Genomic DNA, 19,301 nt, shown 5'->3' with positions numbered 1-19,301 from the left:
CATCCTTAGTTTCTGCTGACAAGCAGAAATTGCGAAGTGATTGCAATTTCTGCTTGTTGAAGGGGGGGAGGCGTTGGTCAGCATGCTCGGCGGCCTTGCCCAGCGCTGGGCAGCCCCCAGCATGCGAGCAAAAGGATAGAGGGCCTAATTCAGCAAGGATTGCAAATCAGCAAAATTAGCAAAAAAAGCGTAAAAACGCAAATTCTGCAACTTAAATAGCAAAAACTGAGAAAAAAATAAATTTCTGAGACTTAGCAAAAACTGCGTATGCACTATGAAAAGTAGGCATGTAGGGGGCGTACTATAGGGCTGGACTTGCAAAAACTATGATCAGGGGCGTGTTGCGAGGGGGTGTTGTGGGTGTATGCTGATGGGCGGTGGGCGGTGAATTGGCAATTTTTACAACAGATCGCACTTTTATGGTGTGCAGTTTCTGAGTGACTACAGGTATACCTTAAAAATTGCACAAGCTGACCTCAGTTGTAGACTGCATGTATACTGCAATCATTGCTACATTACACCCAGCTGAAGAAGCTCACAATTCACTTCATTCAGCTGTATTGGAAACATGTAAGGCAGGCATGTCCAAACTGCGGCCCTCCAGCTGTTGAGAAACTACATATCCCAGCATGCCCTGACACAGGTTTAGCATTCTCTGACAGCAAAACGGTGTCAGGGCATGCTGGGATATGTAGTTTCACAACAGCTGGAGGGCCACAGCTTGGACATGCCTGATGTAAGGTATTGTTTAACTCTGTAACACATGTTGATTGTGAAAATATATGTTACTAACCGATTTGTGATTACACTTACTAACAATCGAGGTTTGACAACCACACTATTTGATAGAAGCAAATGTAAAATAACCTTTACAAGCATTTTGCTTAGTATCTGCTGAATAACATTTTTTTTTTAAACAACCAACATTTTTTTGTTAAACAACATACCCACATATATTTTTTTTATTTTTTACATTTTATTTGTGCGCTACACACATAAACATATATGTTGAAGAACAGCAACACCATCTTTTTATTTTCAAGTTTTGCAAATTCTGCTCCATTTGTATACTCATTGAAACAAATATTTACACATAATTCCGTAAAGTAAGGTATGTAAATAAAAGCAAACAAACAATAATATGTAATGTTTGACCACTTCACAATCAAAAAAACACTATTTTCTTTTTTTGATAAAAATGTTACTGTTGTTTCCGAATTAAAATATTTTGACTCCAAAAAAAGTGTGTTTGTTAAAACATATACCAATAATTGCTGTTGTGTAGGGTTTAGAGCAGAGGTTCTCAAACTCGGTCCTCGGGGGCACACACAGTGCATGTTTTGCAGGTCTCCTCACAGAATCGCAAGTGAAATAATTAGCTCCACCTGTGGACCTTTTAAAATGTGTCAGTGAGTAATTAATACACCTGTGCACCTGCTGGGTTACCTGCAAAACATGCACTGTGTGTGCCCCCGAGGATCGAGTTTGAGAACCTCTGGTTTAGAGGCTAGAATTTGACACTCTCTCTAGTTCAGTGTTTCCCAACCACGGTCCTCAAGGCACACCAACAGTGCAGGTTTTAGTGATATCCAGGCTTGAACACAGGTGACTTAATTAGTACCTCAGTTATTTTGATTTTACCATCTATGCTGAAGCCTGGATATCACTAAAACCTGCACTGTTGGTGTGCCTTGAGGACCGCGGTTGGGAATGCCTGCTCTAGTTGAATATATTTGAACACAGTTATGGGCATTAGTCAATGTTTGAAGAAAAACACTATGGTTTCTTTAAGATAATAATTGCTAAATTACCACAAGATCATTTGACCAATTAAGTGATGATTGAATTGATTTACAATTGTTGAGTAGTTTCTTTAATTTGGGTGCTGGAAAGTAAGTTGTGCAATTTTTAAGGGAAAAACACTGTTGTTAGCAAAAAATGCAATATCAGAAACATGTACGCAAAAATTGCGTACATTTGTAATATGTACGCAAAAATTGCGATTATTAGGATGGTTTTCGCAATATTTGCACATTTCACAAGAACACCTTCTTTTTGGTAAATTAAATTAATGTTGCAGTTTTTCCGTTTCGGCGTGCTTTCGCAATTTCGCTTTTGCTCATTTGTAATTTTTGCAATCCTTACTGAATTTGCCCCAGAATTTGCTATCCTTACTGTATTAGCCCCATTATTCTTTTCTCCATTTTGGAAGATTTGAATACCAGCAACAGGATTTTATCACATAAGATTCAAAGGATTTATATGTTCTGCTCAGCTGCCTTTATAGTTTGCGGTATTGCATTACACTTTATGAATGTTACTTTTCTTTTTTTTAAACATAAATTTTTATTGAAGCAATACATGTTATACATCCATAGCTGTTCAATATGTTTCAAATCTTTGATAGAAGGGTATTATAAGAAAACAGAACAAGAGGATTACATGTGAGTCCTTAATCAAGGGATAAATCTGTTATAAGCAATCAACAGCATCACAATTGTAAGTAACAAGACCTCTGAAGATCATCTGTCTTACGGATCTGAAATTCAACTCAGTCGACTGACCCATATTTGTACTTTCGAACATAATAAAAGAAGGAAATTACAATAAGAAAAAATAAAGAAAATATACACATACATATATATACACATATGTGCAATACCCGTGCCGTACCCGATTTCCCCCCCAACCCGCCCACGGCGCCCTGTTCGTCAATTAACTTCTAAAGCACAATTGGCGGATCCCCCGCAGCCATTCTAGTTAGAAACCATTCTGTGTTGGACGAGTCGTGGAGCTGTTTCCTAACCATTGTTGACAGGGTCATTATATAACTCTCCCAAACCTCAAAGAAATTGTGTATCTTGGTGTCTTTTTCCAGCAGGACACTTATCCATTCCATCCTAAAGAGGTAGAATAATTTGGCTTTAAATAATGATAGAGTTGGTGGATCCTTCGCTATCCACACCTGCAGGATGGCTTTTCTAGCCGCCAAACTAACTGCCAGCAACAGTTTTTTACTGCCCAAAGAGAGGCGCTGATTCGGTGGTATAATACCAAAGAGCGCCCACTCCGGAGACAACCTCCAATAATTTACCAGATTGGCCGTCAAGTAGTTTCGTATCTGAATCCAAAACTGTCTGAGTAAGGGACATGTCCACAGGCAGTGAAACATATCTGCCTGAGGAGTGCCACATTTCCAACATGTATGTGTGTCAGCAAGTCCTATCAAGTGTCGTCTATGGGGCGATAGATAAGTCCTATGCAAAATATTGAGAGACATTTCTTTATATCTAGAAGAGGGAAATAATTTGCAGGTTTTAACATGTGCCGCCAGTAGATCTGTAATTTCAACGTTCGAGAGACATTCTATCCAAGACATAATCCCTCCCGGACCCCTCGAGTAGTCTAGGACGTTCCGAAAGTACCCATACGCATTCGAGATTGCTTTCTTAACCTTTTGGGTTTGTTTCAACATTCTATCCATCGGATTATCCCAATCCCCAGGTGAAAAACATCTGATAGTGGATGAAATATAGTGTTGAGCCAAAAAAAAGGCCACGGGAAAGGCCCTCAGAGTTGGGTATTTAGTAGTGGCCTCCTGGAACGTGAGCGGCCTCGAGCCCCGCATGTCCACTAAATCACCGATCCTGGACACCCCCCCCAGCCTCCATATATTAAACGGGTAATGTGCCTGACCTTCTTGGAAGTCAGGATTAACCACAAACGGAAGGTGCAATGATTTGTGGGCATTTAGATTTAGTTTATGTCGCATTTCCTTCCATAGTTTTTTTACGTTCCACAGTAAGGGGTTTCCCCTCAGCTCCTCGGACACCTCTCAATCATGCAGATGTAGAAATGTAATGAGATCCCCCTCCTGTATAAATTCTCTATCTATGTCTGTATTTGTGTATGTGTTATCGTTTTGCATCCAGTCATGTAGGTAACGTAGTTGGGCCGCCTGTGAGTACCAGAAGATATTAGGGAAGTTAATTCCCCCATTCCCTACAGTCTGCTGTAGTTTGATTAGCGCTATACGCGGTCTCCCTCCCTGCCAGATGAATCTCCTAAAGAGAAAATTGAGACGTTGAACGTCTTTAGGTAGAAGTGTGTGTGGCATGGCTTGAATGAAGTACATGAGACGGGGGAATGATATCATTTTGATCAAGCTAGCCCTCCCCAAGTATGATAAAGGCATAGATTTCCAAGTCTCAAGTTCTGTTTCAATTGTTCGGATGGCCGAGGTAAAATTTAGGGCATATAATCGCTCAGGCTTTCTCGATATTCGAATCCCTAAATATGTTATGTGATCCGAACTCCATTGTAATGGTAGATTCATCGCCCCCTGCCTCAAAAATGAACCATTTCCCAGTCTGAGTGCTACTGATTTTGCCCAGTTAACGTTAAAGCCTGAAACTTGACCATAAGCCTGTAGTAGATTAAATATATGTGTCAATGAAGCCTCCGGATCAGAGATATATATCAGCAGATCATCTGCAAAAGCAGTAAGTTTTAGGTTTCTGCGACCAATCTGGATTCCTTGAAACTGATTATCATTTAACAACAAGCGATGTAAGGGATCTATGGCCAGGTTGAACAGCAGGGGAGATAAGGGGCAACCCTGCCGCGTGCCACGATGCATCACCACCGGGTTGCTCATAAAGCCATTAAGCAAAAGGGAAGTCGAGGGAGAGTCATATAGGTATCGAATAGTTTCAATGAAGTCTTGATGGAACAGTCTACGTTCCAGGACCTTAAATAGATGGGGCCAGAGTACTGTGTCGAAGGCCTTGGTGGTGTCTAAACTGAGGAGTATATTTCTGGATAGGGGCGATTGAGCAGAAGCTACAACTGCCGCGATCGCCGCCCTAATTCCTTTAACCGAATGAGTATTGCGAACAAAGCCAAGTTGGTGGTTAGTTAAAGTGTGGGGGAGAATAGTTTGCAGCCGGTCTGCTAGAATCTTAGTGAATAGTTTTATGTCGGTGTTTAGCAACGTAATAGGTCTATAAGAGGACACCAATTGTGGGTCATGCGCAGGTTTAGGGATTAAAATAGTATGTGCTGTCGTGAAATGGTGAAAGGGGGAACGATGTTGTAAGAGACTGTTGAACACTTCCAGCAGAGTCGGAATCACATGGGGCTGGAGGATTTTGTAAAATTCATTAGAGAGGCCGTCAGGGCCCGGAGATTTGTGTAACTTAAGTTTGGACATTGCCGAGATCAATTCTTCTTCTGTAATAGCTCTCACTAGTAGATCCGACTGTGCGGTCGTGATTGGCGGTAGTAGAGTGTCTGGTAGGAGTGTGGTGTGGGTGGATTCGTTGAAGGGGAGATCAGAGTATAGGTCCGCAAAGTAAGATTCAAAATGATCTAATATGTCTGGGGAATTGGTAAGGAGTTGTCCCGAGGCGCGGTGTCTAACAGCTGTTATGAATTTGCGTGTCGTTTTTTTCCTAGCCATGGTTGCCAGTAGTCTACCGGATTTATTACCCCATCTGTAGTATTTGTGGGAAGAGAATACCACATCACGTTTTGCTTGCGCTAGTAAGTGGTTGTTTAAGAGCTGTTTAGCCTGTAAATAAAGCCGCAAGGACTCCTCAGTCTGTAGGGTAAGATGGCGTTGCATTGCATCAGTTAATTCTGAGTGTAAGGTGGTATAAATCGCTAAGTTTTTCTTTTTCAATCTATGAACATACTCAATAATTTGACCCCTTAAGACTGCTTTTGCCGCCCCCCAAAGAATGTTTGGGCGGTCCCAATGTTCTAAATTATCGTCTAAATAATTGGCCCAACTTGTTATCAAAAATTTTCTAAAATCATCACAGTTATAGAGATAGCTTGGAAATCTCCAAATCCTAGAGCCCCCTGACTGAAGAGTTCTTTGCAGCGTCAATGTCACAGGAGCATGGTCTGATATCAGAATGTTGTGTATATCAGCTTTCATGACTCGCGTCACTAGGGAATCTGCAACCAATATGGAGTCAATCCTGGACCAGGAGCTATGAACCCCGGAAAAGAAAGTAAATGATCTGTCAGAGGGATTGAGGAGACGCCAAATATCAGTAAGCTGAAGGGAGGTTTTCAGTGTTTGGAGATGTGTCCAAGAAGGGGAGCCGGAAGTGCGCGGGATAGGGCGCTTGTCAATAGTGGGATCGTCAACTGTGTTCCAGTCACCTGCCAGGATAAGCTGAGAATTATCGCGTTGAAGCAGTTGAGAGCTAATTTCTTGGAAAAAAGCAGCTGTCTCGCCATTCGGTGCGTATACGTTTACCAGTGTGTATTTGTTACCCCAAATTTCTACGTCCAAAATTAGATAACGTCCCCCCGGGTCAGCTACAGAGTTTAAAACAGTATAGTGTATGTGTTTGCTAAATAGAATCGCCACCCCCCTAGTCTTCCTCGCGTTATCTGCAGAAACACATCTATCCAACCACGGTGCCCAAAGAGCAGAGGAGGCGCCCACCATCCAGTGGGTCTCTTGGAGATATATAATTTGAGGTCTAAACCGCTTCAGGTGTGTGACAACCCGCTTACGTTTTATCGGGGAGTTAAGGCCGCCCATGTTCCAGGATAAAATTTTAAAACAAGAATCTGCGTTAGAGGTCCCTATCCTAGGATCCGTCATTGTCTATCAACCCACACCCACCCTAGGGTGACACTCCAACGGGAATATCATGTCACATCGCCGTCCCCCTCCTTCCCAGCGAGCGGAGAGGAACGAACGAGACCACACTGTCATTGAGCCCAGGAGCAGATCGGGCGAGGAAGGCACGGCACGGGCAGAACAACAACAAAAAAAAAACACACATTGCTTCACATAACATTTTCCATTTTTTCCAAACCAAACTAAAGACCACGCAAGTGCTAAACCCTCCGGTAGCACTGGCGAGAAGCCTAACAGAAATATATATAACATTAGAATTTAAGCTGAGTAGCATGTAAAGAGACCCAATGTCTCTCTCGAATAGGATTTATACCGACTCTGACACAAAGTACTTAACCACATAATATTTAGTCTTGTTGTGGTGGATTCACCGGGTTCAACATGTGTGTAACATGGGAGTGTGCAGTGGCGGGATCAACAAAAATCAATGTGCGACCATTGTCATGGATGCGTAATTTGGCGGGATACATCAATGCGAATCTGGTATTACTCTTATGTAGTATTTTACAAACATCCGAGAACTCCCTTCTCTTCTGTGCAACCGAGGCCGAGAAATCTTGAAAAATTAAAGTACGTTTTCCCTGTACTACCATTTGCGGGAGCTTGCGATATGAGCGCAGCACATGTTCCTTCATACGAAAGTCCATGAATTTCGCAATGACGGGCCTAGGCTTATTTTCAACATCAGGTCGGACAGGACCAATTCTATGCACCCTTTCAATGTGTGGTAAAAATGGGGCATCTGTGATTCCCAAGGCCTGAAATATATCAGTCGTTACAAAATCTGACAGTTGTCTGTCCCTAACTGATTCGGGGATGCCCACGAATCGTAGATTCGATCTTCTGTCCCTGTTCTCAAGCTCATCTATTTTCGCCTGTAGGGTTTTAAGAGAGGAATCCTGTGTGTCAGTGGAGCGCTGGAGTGTGTGTATCTGATCCTCCCCATCGCTAACCCGCTGTTCTAGTGAGGTGATCCGTGAGGTGTTATGGTCAATTTTCGCAAGTGTCGAATCGAGCAACGTCTGTATCTGTTCAAGCCTTTTATCAATTAAAGGGATATTCTCAAGTTTCTTGTCAATTTGGGGCATAAGGAGCCGAGAGAGCTCCTGGGCCATATGCATCAACGAGGGTTGATCAGGAGGCGTCTCCACTTCCAGGATTTGGTCACGGGAGTTCCCCGTCTCCGGGGGCGAAGGGGGGTTAGGTTTCACCGCCGTGTTTTTGGTCTTACTCATTCTTGTAGTGACTGAGGGCTGGGAAGATCTAACCGCTGGAGTTTTATGGACGAATTTGTCCATCCCCCGGTCCGTAGACCGTTAACTGTAATAAGCTAGTGACTCCTATATCAACACCCTACAATATATGATAATAAGACACCTCACGTAAAGGTTCGAGTCAGATGCTATGTCAGAGCTACTCAGCAAAAAAAATAACTGCAAAATTTAAGTAAACATTCCTATACACATAGTACAGATGTGGGTAATGGACATCAACTCGATAAGCTATATAAACAACAGCCTTACCGAGGCGGTGCACCCTGAAACCTCTAGATTAAGGCAGATGACAGGTGAAAACAGTAATAAAACAAATATTATGAGAAATATTTCAAATTTCCCCAAATAAGGGGTTTTGTAAAGGGTAACAGTAGATCAATATAACCAGGAGGCGCCCGAACCTTAGGTAGCCACCAGGTGGCGATCTAACCTCAGGAGTTCTTGCACAGGGAGAGCAGAGGCTTCACTAATCTGTTTTACCAGAGTCACTTAAGGCAGTTACTTATCTACTTAGTATGTACATTGTTGATGGTGGGTAGATAGGCAAAGAAAAAAGGAGAGAAATAAAGGGGAGAGTTTAGCAGAGAATAGGAGGAAGAATAAAAGAGAGGTCTGGATTCCCGCACCCCCAGACAGTCGAGCCTATGAGGGAGGGAGAGATTGCGTAATCCACTGGAGATAGGCACAGGAGAGGCTAGAAAGGGGTGTATATTTGGCTCATATAACTCTTTGTAAATGGGGGCTGTATAAACCTTTCCTGTAACAATGCAGTCTGGTAGTATGACCACGCAGCCTGCGCTCAGCGACCAGCAAGACCCCAAGCAGCCTCTCTCTCTCAGGATAGCGTTCCCCACTTCAGTGTGTCAGGACCAGAGGGCAGGATAGGGAGTCCAATCGACCACCGTGCAGCAGGCCCTCACTCAGCCCCTTCTGATAGATGCCTCCTGGGATCCTCCGTCAGCGCCCGACAGCAGCTTCGCCCAGCTCCGTCCTTGGACACCTCAGCGTCGATCTCACCGCAGAGAGGGAGCCCGGTTAGTGTCCTCCGCGCTAGGGGCCGTCCTCGGATCAGCGCCTCCCGTGCAATCTTGACCCGCCGCTCCTTCACGTCTCCCCGCCGTACAGCCTCGGAAGCAGAAGCGGGAAGGGGGAGGGGGGGGGGGGGGGTAGCCGGGTCAGTGTCCTCCGTTCCCGGGGCCTCCTCCGTGTCAGCGCCGCACTGCCGTCAGCCGAAGCCCGTCTTGTCCTCTACTCCCGTCCTCGATTGCGGAGCCCAAGCGGGGGGGGAGTCGGGTCAAGTCCACCGCATCCGAGACCACCGCCGGGGCAATGTCACACAACGGCTTGCCGTGGGGGCCTTCACTCGCGTCCTGGGGCAGCAAGGGCCAGCGAGCAGCAGGGAGCCGAGGCCACAGCTCCGTCAGCAGATCACAGAACCTCCGCACTTTCTCTCACCGGATGGGACATCCCCAGAGGGTTATAGGTAACGTGTAAACCCTGTGTGAGCGAGTGGGGATGAGTGTTACCAGGCCTCCAGTTTTCGCGCCAGTCGTCACACCGGCGGTCATATAGGCCGTCTCCTTGAAGGCCAAACTTCGGAGGCATACAGTCACGCTCCTACTCCTGCAGGGTCTTTCCAGGCTCCCTCTGATATAGGGGTTCTTGTAGAGAGTTTATCAAGAGGATAGGTGCCGGATAGCAGGAGATGTTGGTGGATTATTCACCTACAGGCTGGAGCTCAGCTAAAAAGCAGCCATGCTGGATGGCCCGCCCACCGGAAGTCATGAATGTTACTTTTCATGTATAGGTGCAATTTTGAAAATGAATGGCATTATATATAGTTCTAAAAAATGGCTGCTATTCATTATAATCATGGACATAAAGGTGTTTTGTTAGTTATCAAATTATGGTGCTGTGTGTGGTTGGCTACCGTATCACACAGCTGCTTAAGTCTGACATTGTAAGAACACAACAAGGTCATTTCTACCTTAGTAACGTTGAACTGGAAGACGCCTCTTGGTTCATCATTCTCCAGGATCGTAACCTGACAGATTTCCACCCCCGGCCTCCTGATAACAGGTACTGCAGTTGAGGTGGAAGAATTCACAAAATGGACATCAGTGATGTTTAAGAGAAAGCCTTCATTTAGCTCTGGGATATCATCCTAAAATGAGAATTGTAAAGACAATTTAGTAAATGAAATGGTCATGCTGCAATTAAGGTTAGGGTTTAACTTAGGTTTAAGTATACCCACCATGCCAACTGGAAATCCAAATGGTCGACATGGCAACTGTCAATGTCAACTTTGTTAATGCCAACATTTGACACGTCAAGGTTTAATCCATGTCAACATTCTGGATGTTGACATTAGCAACATGTCAACATTCTGTTACCGACAATCTTAATGTCAGCATACTGAATTTTGTACTGCTCCTCTAAAACATACCTTGGCTATTAACGGGTTAACAAAAAAAAGCTTAGGGGCAAATGTATTAAGCCTGGAGAAGTGATAGAGCAGTGATAAGTGGAAGGTGATAATAACGCACCAGCCAATCATTACGGGTTTGAAAAATGACAGGAGCTGATTAGCTGGTGTGTTATCACCTTCCACTTATCACTGCTTTATCACTGAAAGGCTGCTGGAGCTGGGAGGGGTTACAGGGGGGAGGGGTTAGCTGTTAACTGTTTCAGTGCCAAACTCCAATACCACACACTCTAACCCAGAGTCATAAGGCAGTGTCCCCCAGGTGGATGATAGAGGAAGAAGTATTGAATTTACTCACAGGTAGGATTGTAACATGAACTTCAGAAAAGGTGCTGCTGTCTCTTATGATAATAATTTTATCTTTCACCAAGTAGTCTGCATTTTCCGTGGCCCTGTTGGCAAGCGGCAGGGAGACATTTGGTTTGGATTCCAAGTAAATGGCAATGTCGCCCACAAAACCTTGTTCTCTGGAAATTTGCAGAGCGATGACTGTGGGAGTCGCTGTGGATTTGAGATGATAGATTTCTGCATTACAGGAGATGTTTAAAAAAACAAAAAGACAACTCACACAAAGGACAATATCACATAGGTGTTGTTTCTTTATGGATAGGTCTGCAAATGCCAGCAAAACTGGTTCACGTACATAAATCTTAGGAGTTTATAAATCATCATCAACATGCAGTGGCAGCAGTCACATTGGTGCTTCACCTGAGCCCCACACAAAGTGGCTGTATTTGTGGCAGCCATGTTACGTGGATTTACGAAATGTCCTGTTTGATCTGACTAAGTTCCGTCCAACTCAGTATGGGACGGACATGTGTATAGATGCATACATTCGCTTTTGCGCATAGCCTACCAGAATGGTGGTGTCCCACAATCAGGCCATTGTGTGTGACACCAATATTCATTAGTGTGCGACTTCAGTAAACTGAAGACAACTAGCAACAAGGCACTTTGTGCTGTGTTGAATTGACACGCTTCACTCAAATGAAAGGTTCAGCATAGAAACTGACTTGCTGGTACCAGGAACACTTGCGTATGATTTGCATGCACCATATATAAGTGCACTTTCCTGCACTGCACACGTACAAAACAATGACACCCGAATGAAGAGTAGGATGTAACTTCATCTTACTGGACCCTTTTGCATAGAATGGTGTATTGGAGGGTTATGTGTGCAAGTTCAATATAGCAAGGGGGAGCTCACGTATGTATAGCGCGTGTCCTGGAAACGCATCCAGGTTAGACTTGGACGCATCTACAAATACGCTCCAATGAGTCCAGTACACTGCTGCTGATCATTTATTTGGATGGTGTAAATCTGTATTATTTTTATCCCTCTTTAGATTTTATTTAATTAAAATAGTAAAAATATGGCAGTGTATCATGAAGTTAATATGAGGAGTTGCATATATCAGCTACACACAGTGTTGGACAGGGGCATGAAGGGCCCACCGGGGGAATGCAGTGGTAGGGGCCCATACTTAGGGGTATGGTCAGTCTCTAGAGGGGTGTGGCCAGTCACCACAGAGGCTTGTCTAATCAATGGAGAGTATATAGTCTAAGCCCTTTGACAAACATACATAGTAAATACTGCTAGTGTATGCATGATAATGTACCAGATGTTGCCATATAGACCATTACATAACAATATAATTTAGTAGGTACCAAAGTTAGAACAAATTATGTAAATTAAATAATATGATTTATTACCCAATGTGATTTTAACCAGTTAAGAGTGTGTGTATATATATATTATTGTAAGGTATAACTTAAATAGGTTTGAATGTATTAGTCTTATGTTTTGAGAATTTAGTAGCATGTATTTCTGTGTGTTTTACTGCAAGATTATGGGTCATTATGTAAGAGACAGGTTTTCTCTGTGTAAGCCATATAGCCAGAATACACAATACATTGAGCATTACACAAATTCATCCCTTCCATGCCATTATTCATATCTGTATTAATCAAAGGATTAACGTCTGATCTGCGCTATACCAAGTACAATTAAATCAAAGTTTACATGATATGTAGATATATGTATACTGTATACTTGATTCACACACAGCAAATAAATAATCATAACTTGGTGGATAAAGTCAATAGGTCACCTAGCTCAGGTCTCATAATATGCAAACAGTTACTGGTATGAACAGGGTACATTGGAATTCACAATCAAAGATCTTCATACCTTTAGAGAGTACATCAACCAGCTGGCCTATTGTCCAGTTATACTGCTGGCCAGAGGCAATGATAATATAGGATCAAACGCACTATAAACAGGTCACAATCATTTATGCTAACACCCTAGGGCCTAGGCGAAATAGATCGTTTACACATCCATACAAAGGTAGATCTCTGATGGATAAAGGAATACCAAACTTTATGATCCCAAAATTCTCTACATGCTCACCACCGTGGGACGGAGTTAGCAGAGAACGTTTTATTACACTTTGGAATCTGTCAAAACCTATAATTATGTACTCCATTGGAAACTGTGGGCATATACTAGTTTTGAATTGGTAGAATATAGGATATAAGGGGCAGTCTGATAGATAGAGAGTTAGAAGGAGAGGAGGAAGGAACAAAGTCCAGAGGGAGTCAGGATCCTAAGACGGTAGCTATGAATTATGCCCTCACATATTCTTGCAAGTGTATAGTATGTGTATTAATTGTTTAAGTTTGTAAAACTGTTTGTGTTTTATGTATGTACCATGGTTAAGGAAGTTTAGATAAATTATAAGATTTATTATCATTGTGTTATCTTATCTTGTAATTTGTATCACCTATAATAAATGTACTAGACAAAATAGAGCTGGTATTCCAAGTCTTGAACTCATTTTCGGAATCACTAAAGTTATACATGAAATCTGCATATATTATATAAGGCTCTGCAAGTTGGGACAACTGACTTGTAGTCAAAGTATAGTACTTATATGTTCAATGAGCCAGGATTATATATCTCTGTAAAGTATATTTAGGCTTTGCCTGGAAATATTTCCTGGACAGTAGAGATATAGCTCCTTTAATCTGAGCCAATCACAGGTATGAAAATAGGAACGTCCACGCATTACATATTGTGTGATTGGACCAGTACTAAACATCACCCCTTTTGTTATGAGCCCACCTATTTGTAAGCCTATTATAATATATTTGCAGATATAAAATACATAAACCATTATATCAATATATGATATAATAAATATATGTTATATAAGATTCCATAAATCAACATTGGCGACCACGGAAGGGACTTGGAATTATTCAGTATCAATTTTGACTAAATACAATATTTAGGGGCAGCGCAAGGGCTATAAGCCCGCTGGGCAAAATACAAGATCACAGTGGAATAAGTTGCAAATGACTAGAGAATTTTATTTTCTAAAAAAGGCCTAAAGTAAGAAATTAAAAAACACGGGTGTTAGAGTTTAACTTATCAGGCTAGCGAACAGATAAGGGAGGATACCACGTGCAAAATATAGGAAATATTGTTCCCAAATACTAAAAGTTTGTAATTCTCAGTGATAGAATACATATAACGAAAGGGAATAAATCTGTAAAATGGCTACAATGTCAAATATAGACAGCATTGTAGTGAAATACATCACAAAGCAAAAGTGTACAGACTTTGCTTGTGATGCCAAATTAAAAGAAAACCCATGGAGCTATGTCCAGGGTTTGTTTGATGATGAAATTAAATCATCAAAGAAAAGGAAACAGAAAGGAATAGCCATTGCAGGCTTGTATGCAGCCTGTTTGGCTATGGATGCTAAATTAAGCAGTTTAGCTAAAACCCTACAAAAATGTAGAGAAGAATCTAATTTAAAAGAAACAGAAAGCAAGGAAAAAATAGATCAGCTAAATATCCAAATTAAAACTTTAACAACACTTAATGACATGGGTAAAATCTCCCAGGATGAAGTGTTACAGAAACATAAAAATGCTCAGAGGGAATCCACAGAATGTAGGAGAGCTCTAACAGAGGTTACAACAGAGAGAGATGAGATAATAAGTGCATATAAAGTTATGCAGGGACAGCTCACAGAATGTATGAAAGGGAAAGCAATTGACCATACCCCTTGTGTGGACAGGGAGATGCAGCTTATGCAAGAGATATCTGTTCTGAAAGGACATATTGCTGCAAACATTAGGATAGGAACTGCAGCCACTGCCCCATATCCTATCTATGCATATGAAAGAGAACAATGGGACACAAATCATGAGGACAGAGAGGACTGCTGGGGAGAGGGGAATTCTACTGAATCTACCCTCAGGGTACCCATAGCAATGGGAGAGTTTGCAGAATCAGCAGCGAATAGGGAGTGCTCTATATTAATAGGCACAGATAGTAGTGATGAAGAAGTACAGACAGAAATTGAGGCACACAGGGCTCATAAACAGCCAGCATTCCTCACTGAGAGTAGGAACACCCTATTGGGATTCAATAGTGAAGGAGAGGCCATTCACTCAAGGGCCCCTAGTGCCAATCATCCCCCACAACCCATAAAAACACTTATGGGAGTGGCAGATATGATTGGAAAAATGAGTTCAGGAGAACACATCACCTCCCATGCAGCTAATGTTCAGCAGAGGTGTGAACTTCTAGGAATTAGAAATCTCACTGATCAGGTTAAGGTACTGCAATTAACAATTCCATTAGCTGCTTGGAGCGCTTTGCCAGATCTGATTAAAGAAGGTAAAGGTACATATGAAGAAACTGTAGAGGAGCTACAAAAGATAATTAACCCTTCAGTAGCAGGCACAATGGTTGCATATGAAATCAAACAGCAAAGTGAGGAGAACCCATTAATATATGCAAATAGATTGTGGGCAGCATATAGTGCAGGAAACAGCAAAAATGACAACAGTCAGAAAAACAGCAAAGATTTCAAAAACTTGTTGGTGCATAACTCGCACCCCACAATTAAAGCTAAGTGTGAACACTTGATAGATACCGTAAAGCATAGCTATGATAAAATAATGGGATTAATGCAGCGGTCCTTTCAAGCAGTACAGGCCAGTAAGCAACGTAAGATGGCAGAAAGGAATGAGAAATGTGTTATAAAGAGGGTTGCAGCATTAGAGTCAGAAGGTAAACCAATGGTGGTTGAAGGGCCCCACATTCCAGGGGAGGTAAACACACCATTTAACCCACGATGGAACACAGGGTCACAAAGGAGAGGGGGAATGTTTAAAGAGAGATCCATTTTTAGAGGTGGAGGTAGAGGATACCAAGGACATTCAAATGATGGAGCTTGGAATAGACACATGGGTTACTCACAACATTTTGGGAACAGAGGAAAGGACACAGAGTTTAAACACCAGGGTCCCACTTACACAGAGCTAAGACACCAGCTACAGGCCATAAAAGAGAAGTATGAGAATTTAGAAAAAGCAAACAAAGTGCAGCAAGCTGACACACAAAAGGAGAAAAATTGACAGTCAGTGGCCCCAAGGATAGTTGCACCAATCACTTTAGATAGGTGCGGGCGCCCTCAAGTCTCGGTTCTGGTCAGGGGCCACCAGCACACAATGTTACTAGACACCGGTGCCGCCATATCAATCCTACATGATGATCAGCCACATCACTCTCCTCTGTCAGCAGGAAAAACAATACATCTCCAAAGCTTTGCAGGGAATAAGGTAGATACAGTGCTGTCAAACCCTCTCCAAATACAAATAGGAGATGTATCTGCAATTCACACATTTGCATTAGCCTCACTGCCAAGTGAAACTCATTTATTAGGGTCTGACTTTATGATCCCTAATGGGTGTATATTGGATCTGACTAACCTTTTACTTCTGCAGAGTTCTCCTAATGTAACACCTGAGGTTGTAATTATACCAGATTCCCATGTAATTGCTGCTGTAAAACCCAATAATGCGAAATATGATGTGCTTAAGGCTAATGTTGATCATCCTGACAAAGATTTGGTATTACCATTACTTGAACAGTTTCAGGATGCTTTTGCTAAACACAAACATGACTGTGGGAAGGTAAACAAGGTGATTGAAGTCAGTGGTCTTGACCCTCCCCCACAGAAGCAGTACAATTTCCCACAGGAGGCCATAAGCTTCATTCAAGAAACAATTGACTCTCTGTTAGAGCAGCGTGTAATCAGACCATGTGTATCCACTAACAATGCGCCAATATGGCCAGTACGGAAACCGGATGGTTCCTGGCGGCTCACAATTGACTACCGCAAACTTAATGGCCTTACGCTTAGCTGCGCACCCACTGTTGCGTCAATGCCAGACATTCTAAAAATGTTAAGCCCAGAGCATAAATGGTTCACAGTTTTAGATATTTCAAATGGGTTTTGGTCTCTGCCTCTATCTGAAGAGTGTCAATACAAATTTGCCTTCACATTTCTGGGAAAGCAATACACGTTTACATGTCTTCCACAGGGCTTCCATAATTCTCCATCATTTTTCCATACTACGATGAGAGAAATTTTAACTGATTTTTCTTCCCACAAGAATTTATTGCAGTATGTAGATGATCTCTTACTAGCAACAGAGACAAAGGAAGAACATCTTCAGCTACTGGGAGAACTCCTTGGCATCCTCAAAGACGCAGGTTTGAAGTGTAACCCATCTAAAGCTCAGATTTTACGGGAATCTGTTTCCTTCCTGGGGATCAGTGTTACGGCTGATGGGAGAACAATATCGGCAGATAAGGTAAAAACCATCCTTCGTTTACCCCTTCCTGTCAGCATACCTACACTGAGATCCTTCCTGGGGTTGGTAAATTACTCTAGGTCCTTCATTTCTGATTTTTCACAAATATCTGCACCTCTCTATTCTCTCCTCAAAAAGGATATAAAATGGGAATGGACCCCCAGTCACACAAAGGCAGTAGAAACATTAAAAGAAGCACTAGCTAGTGCCCCTGCCCTTGCAAATCCAGACCCACAGTTACCCTTTCACTTAGAGACAGCAGCAACAGAAACAGCCATGTCTGCAGTCCTGTCACAGGAAATACATGCACAGCAAAGGCCCATAGCTTATGCATCAAAGTTACTGACACCAGTGGAATTAAAATACTCTGTGTGTGAAAAACACCTTCTTGCCACATTTTGGGCAGTAAAACAGTTCACATACATGATAGGCCTGAACCCTATCATCTTACATTCCACGCACACACCAACAAGGTTCCTCCTCACAGACAGAATCAAAGATGGGAATGTCTCTAATGCCAGGTTAGCACATTGGGCCCTTTTGTTGCAGGATCGAGATATAACAGTGAAGGCAACTAACAGTCCATCCACCTGTGCATATGGACTAATATACCAGGGACTGACACACACATGTGACTTACTCCCAGCTGACCATTCAAAACATTTGTTTAGAGCAATGCCACAGGAGGCTACAGCCCCTGAACAAACCACCCAGATCTTTACAGATGGTTCATGTTTTTATGTACATGGGTCACCCCATGCAGGTTTTGGTCTGTACATAATGCATCCCCAAACCACACCACAATCTGTTTTTCGATCTTGTGATGTAAAGTCTGCACAGTACGCTGAGCTGGCAGCAGTAGCACATGCCCTTGAATTATTCCAAGACCACAAACATGAAATCGCATTGTACTCGGACTCAGCATGGGTGTGTAATGCCCTTACTGAATTTTTGCCCTTTTGGCAAACTCATCAGTATACCTCATCTGATGGAAGCCCTCTTAAATATGCAGACCTTCTCCAGTACATAGTTTCCCTGGCACAGAGTCTAACACATGTCCCCTGGGTCTGTAAAGTCAAAGGGCATTCACCTGCATCACCACACCATGAACAGAATGAAATGTCTGACCTTTTAGCCAAACAAGGGGCACAAGAGGGGGAGCTGTGGCAGATACCGAAAGCAAGCCCAGAGCCAAAAGTGTGCCCTCTTGTATGTGCAGTGGCAAAAAGGCCAGAGATGATAAATGCACCAGACATTTCAGAGATCCAAATGCAGGACCCTGAAATTAAAGAAATCATACAAAAGTTGAGGAATGAGGAGTTGGACTTAACAGAGGGAAATACATTGGCAAAACACACACCAAATCTAACACTAACAGAGGACAAGGAAATGCTTATCCACAATGGGGAAGATACAACATGGGTAGTCCCAAAAGAGTACAGGAATGAAATGATATATCTTGTACACGACCTCCCCACAGGTGGACACCAGGGTGTAGAAAAGACACAGCAGAGACTAAAAACAATAGGTTGGTGGCCAGATATGGTAAAAGATGTACAGCAATACTGTGACAACTGTGTGGTATGTGCCCAAGTTAACCCAGCACCTAGAAAGATAAATGCTCCACTGAGAATCCAGAGAAGGGAAGGTCCCTGGAATGCCTTACAAATTGATTACATGGGCCCTCTGCCTGCCACAGCTAAAAATAACAAATACGTGTTGGTTGTGACTGACCTATTTTCAAAATGGGTAGAAATTTTTCCCTCTAAAAGTAACACAGCCCTGAGCACAGCAAAAATTCTGGTTGATCAGATATTCACACGGTGGGGCCTTCCAACATCGGTTGAATCAGACCAAGGTTCACATTTCACAGGTAATGTGATGCAAACATGCCTGGAAATGCTGGGAATAAAACAAAGCTTCCATGTCCCTTTTCATCCTGAATCTTCTGGACAGGTGGAACGTGCCAACAGACAGATCAAAACTATGTTGAGAAAGTTTGTTGGCATAAATGGTAAGAACTGGGATAATTTGTTACCCCTAGTGGCAATGGCAATAAGGGCCACACCTTCATCAGCGACCCGATTGACCCCCTTTGAATTAATGACAGGCAGGCAAATGAGATTGCCAGAGCACCTTTGGATAGATCTACACACCCCTACTATTGATAGACTATCAATGGATCAGTACCTTACAA

The 19,301-nt window shown here is 42.6% G+C and overlaps 1 protein-coding gene across 1 annotated transcript in view; it reads right to left on the bottom strand.

Annotated features, from left to right (window-relative positions):
* ADGRV1 (adhesion G protein-coupled receptor V1) overlaps positions 1–19,301 on the bottom strand; it is a 1,000,765-nt gene that overhangs the window by 575,194 nt on the left and 406,270 nt on the right. The window contains exons 56-57 of the mRNA XM_063964002.1: positions 10,722–10,924; positions 9,926–10,102 (exon numbers count right to left, since the gene is read on the bottom strand). Of these exons, the coding sequence (XP_063820072.1) occupies positions 9,926–10,102; positions 10,722–10,924 (380 nt within the window). The remainder of the gene's footprint in view (positions 1–9,925; positions 10,103–10,721; positions 10,925–19,301) is intronic.

Source organism: Pseudophryne corroboree, chromosome 1 (genome assembly GCF_028390025.1).
Source record: "Pseudophryne corroboree isolate aPseCor3 chromosome 1, aPseCor3.hap2, whole genome shotgun sequence".
NCBI classification, from domain to species: Eukaryota; Metazoa; Chordata; class Amphibia; order Anura; family Myobatrachidae; genus Pseudophryne; species Pseudophryne corroboree.
The sequence above is the reverse complement of the archived record's forward strand: the minus strand, read 5'-3'. Positions and strand labels throughout refer to the sequence as shown.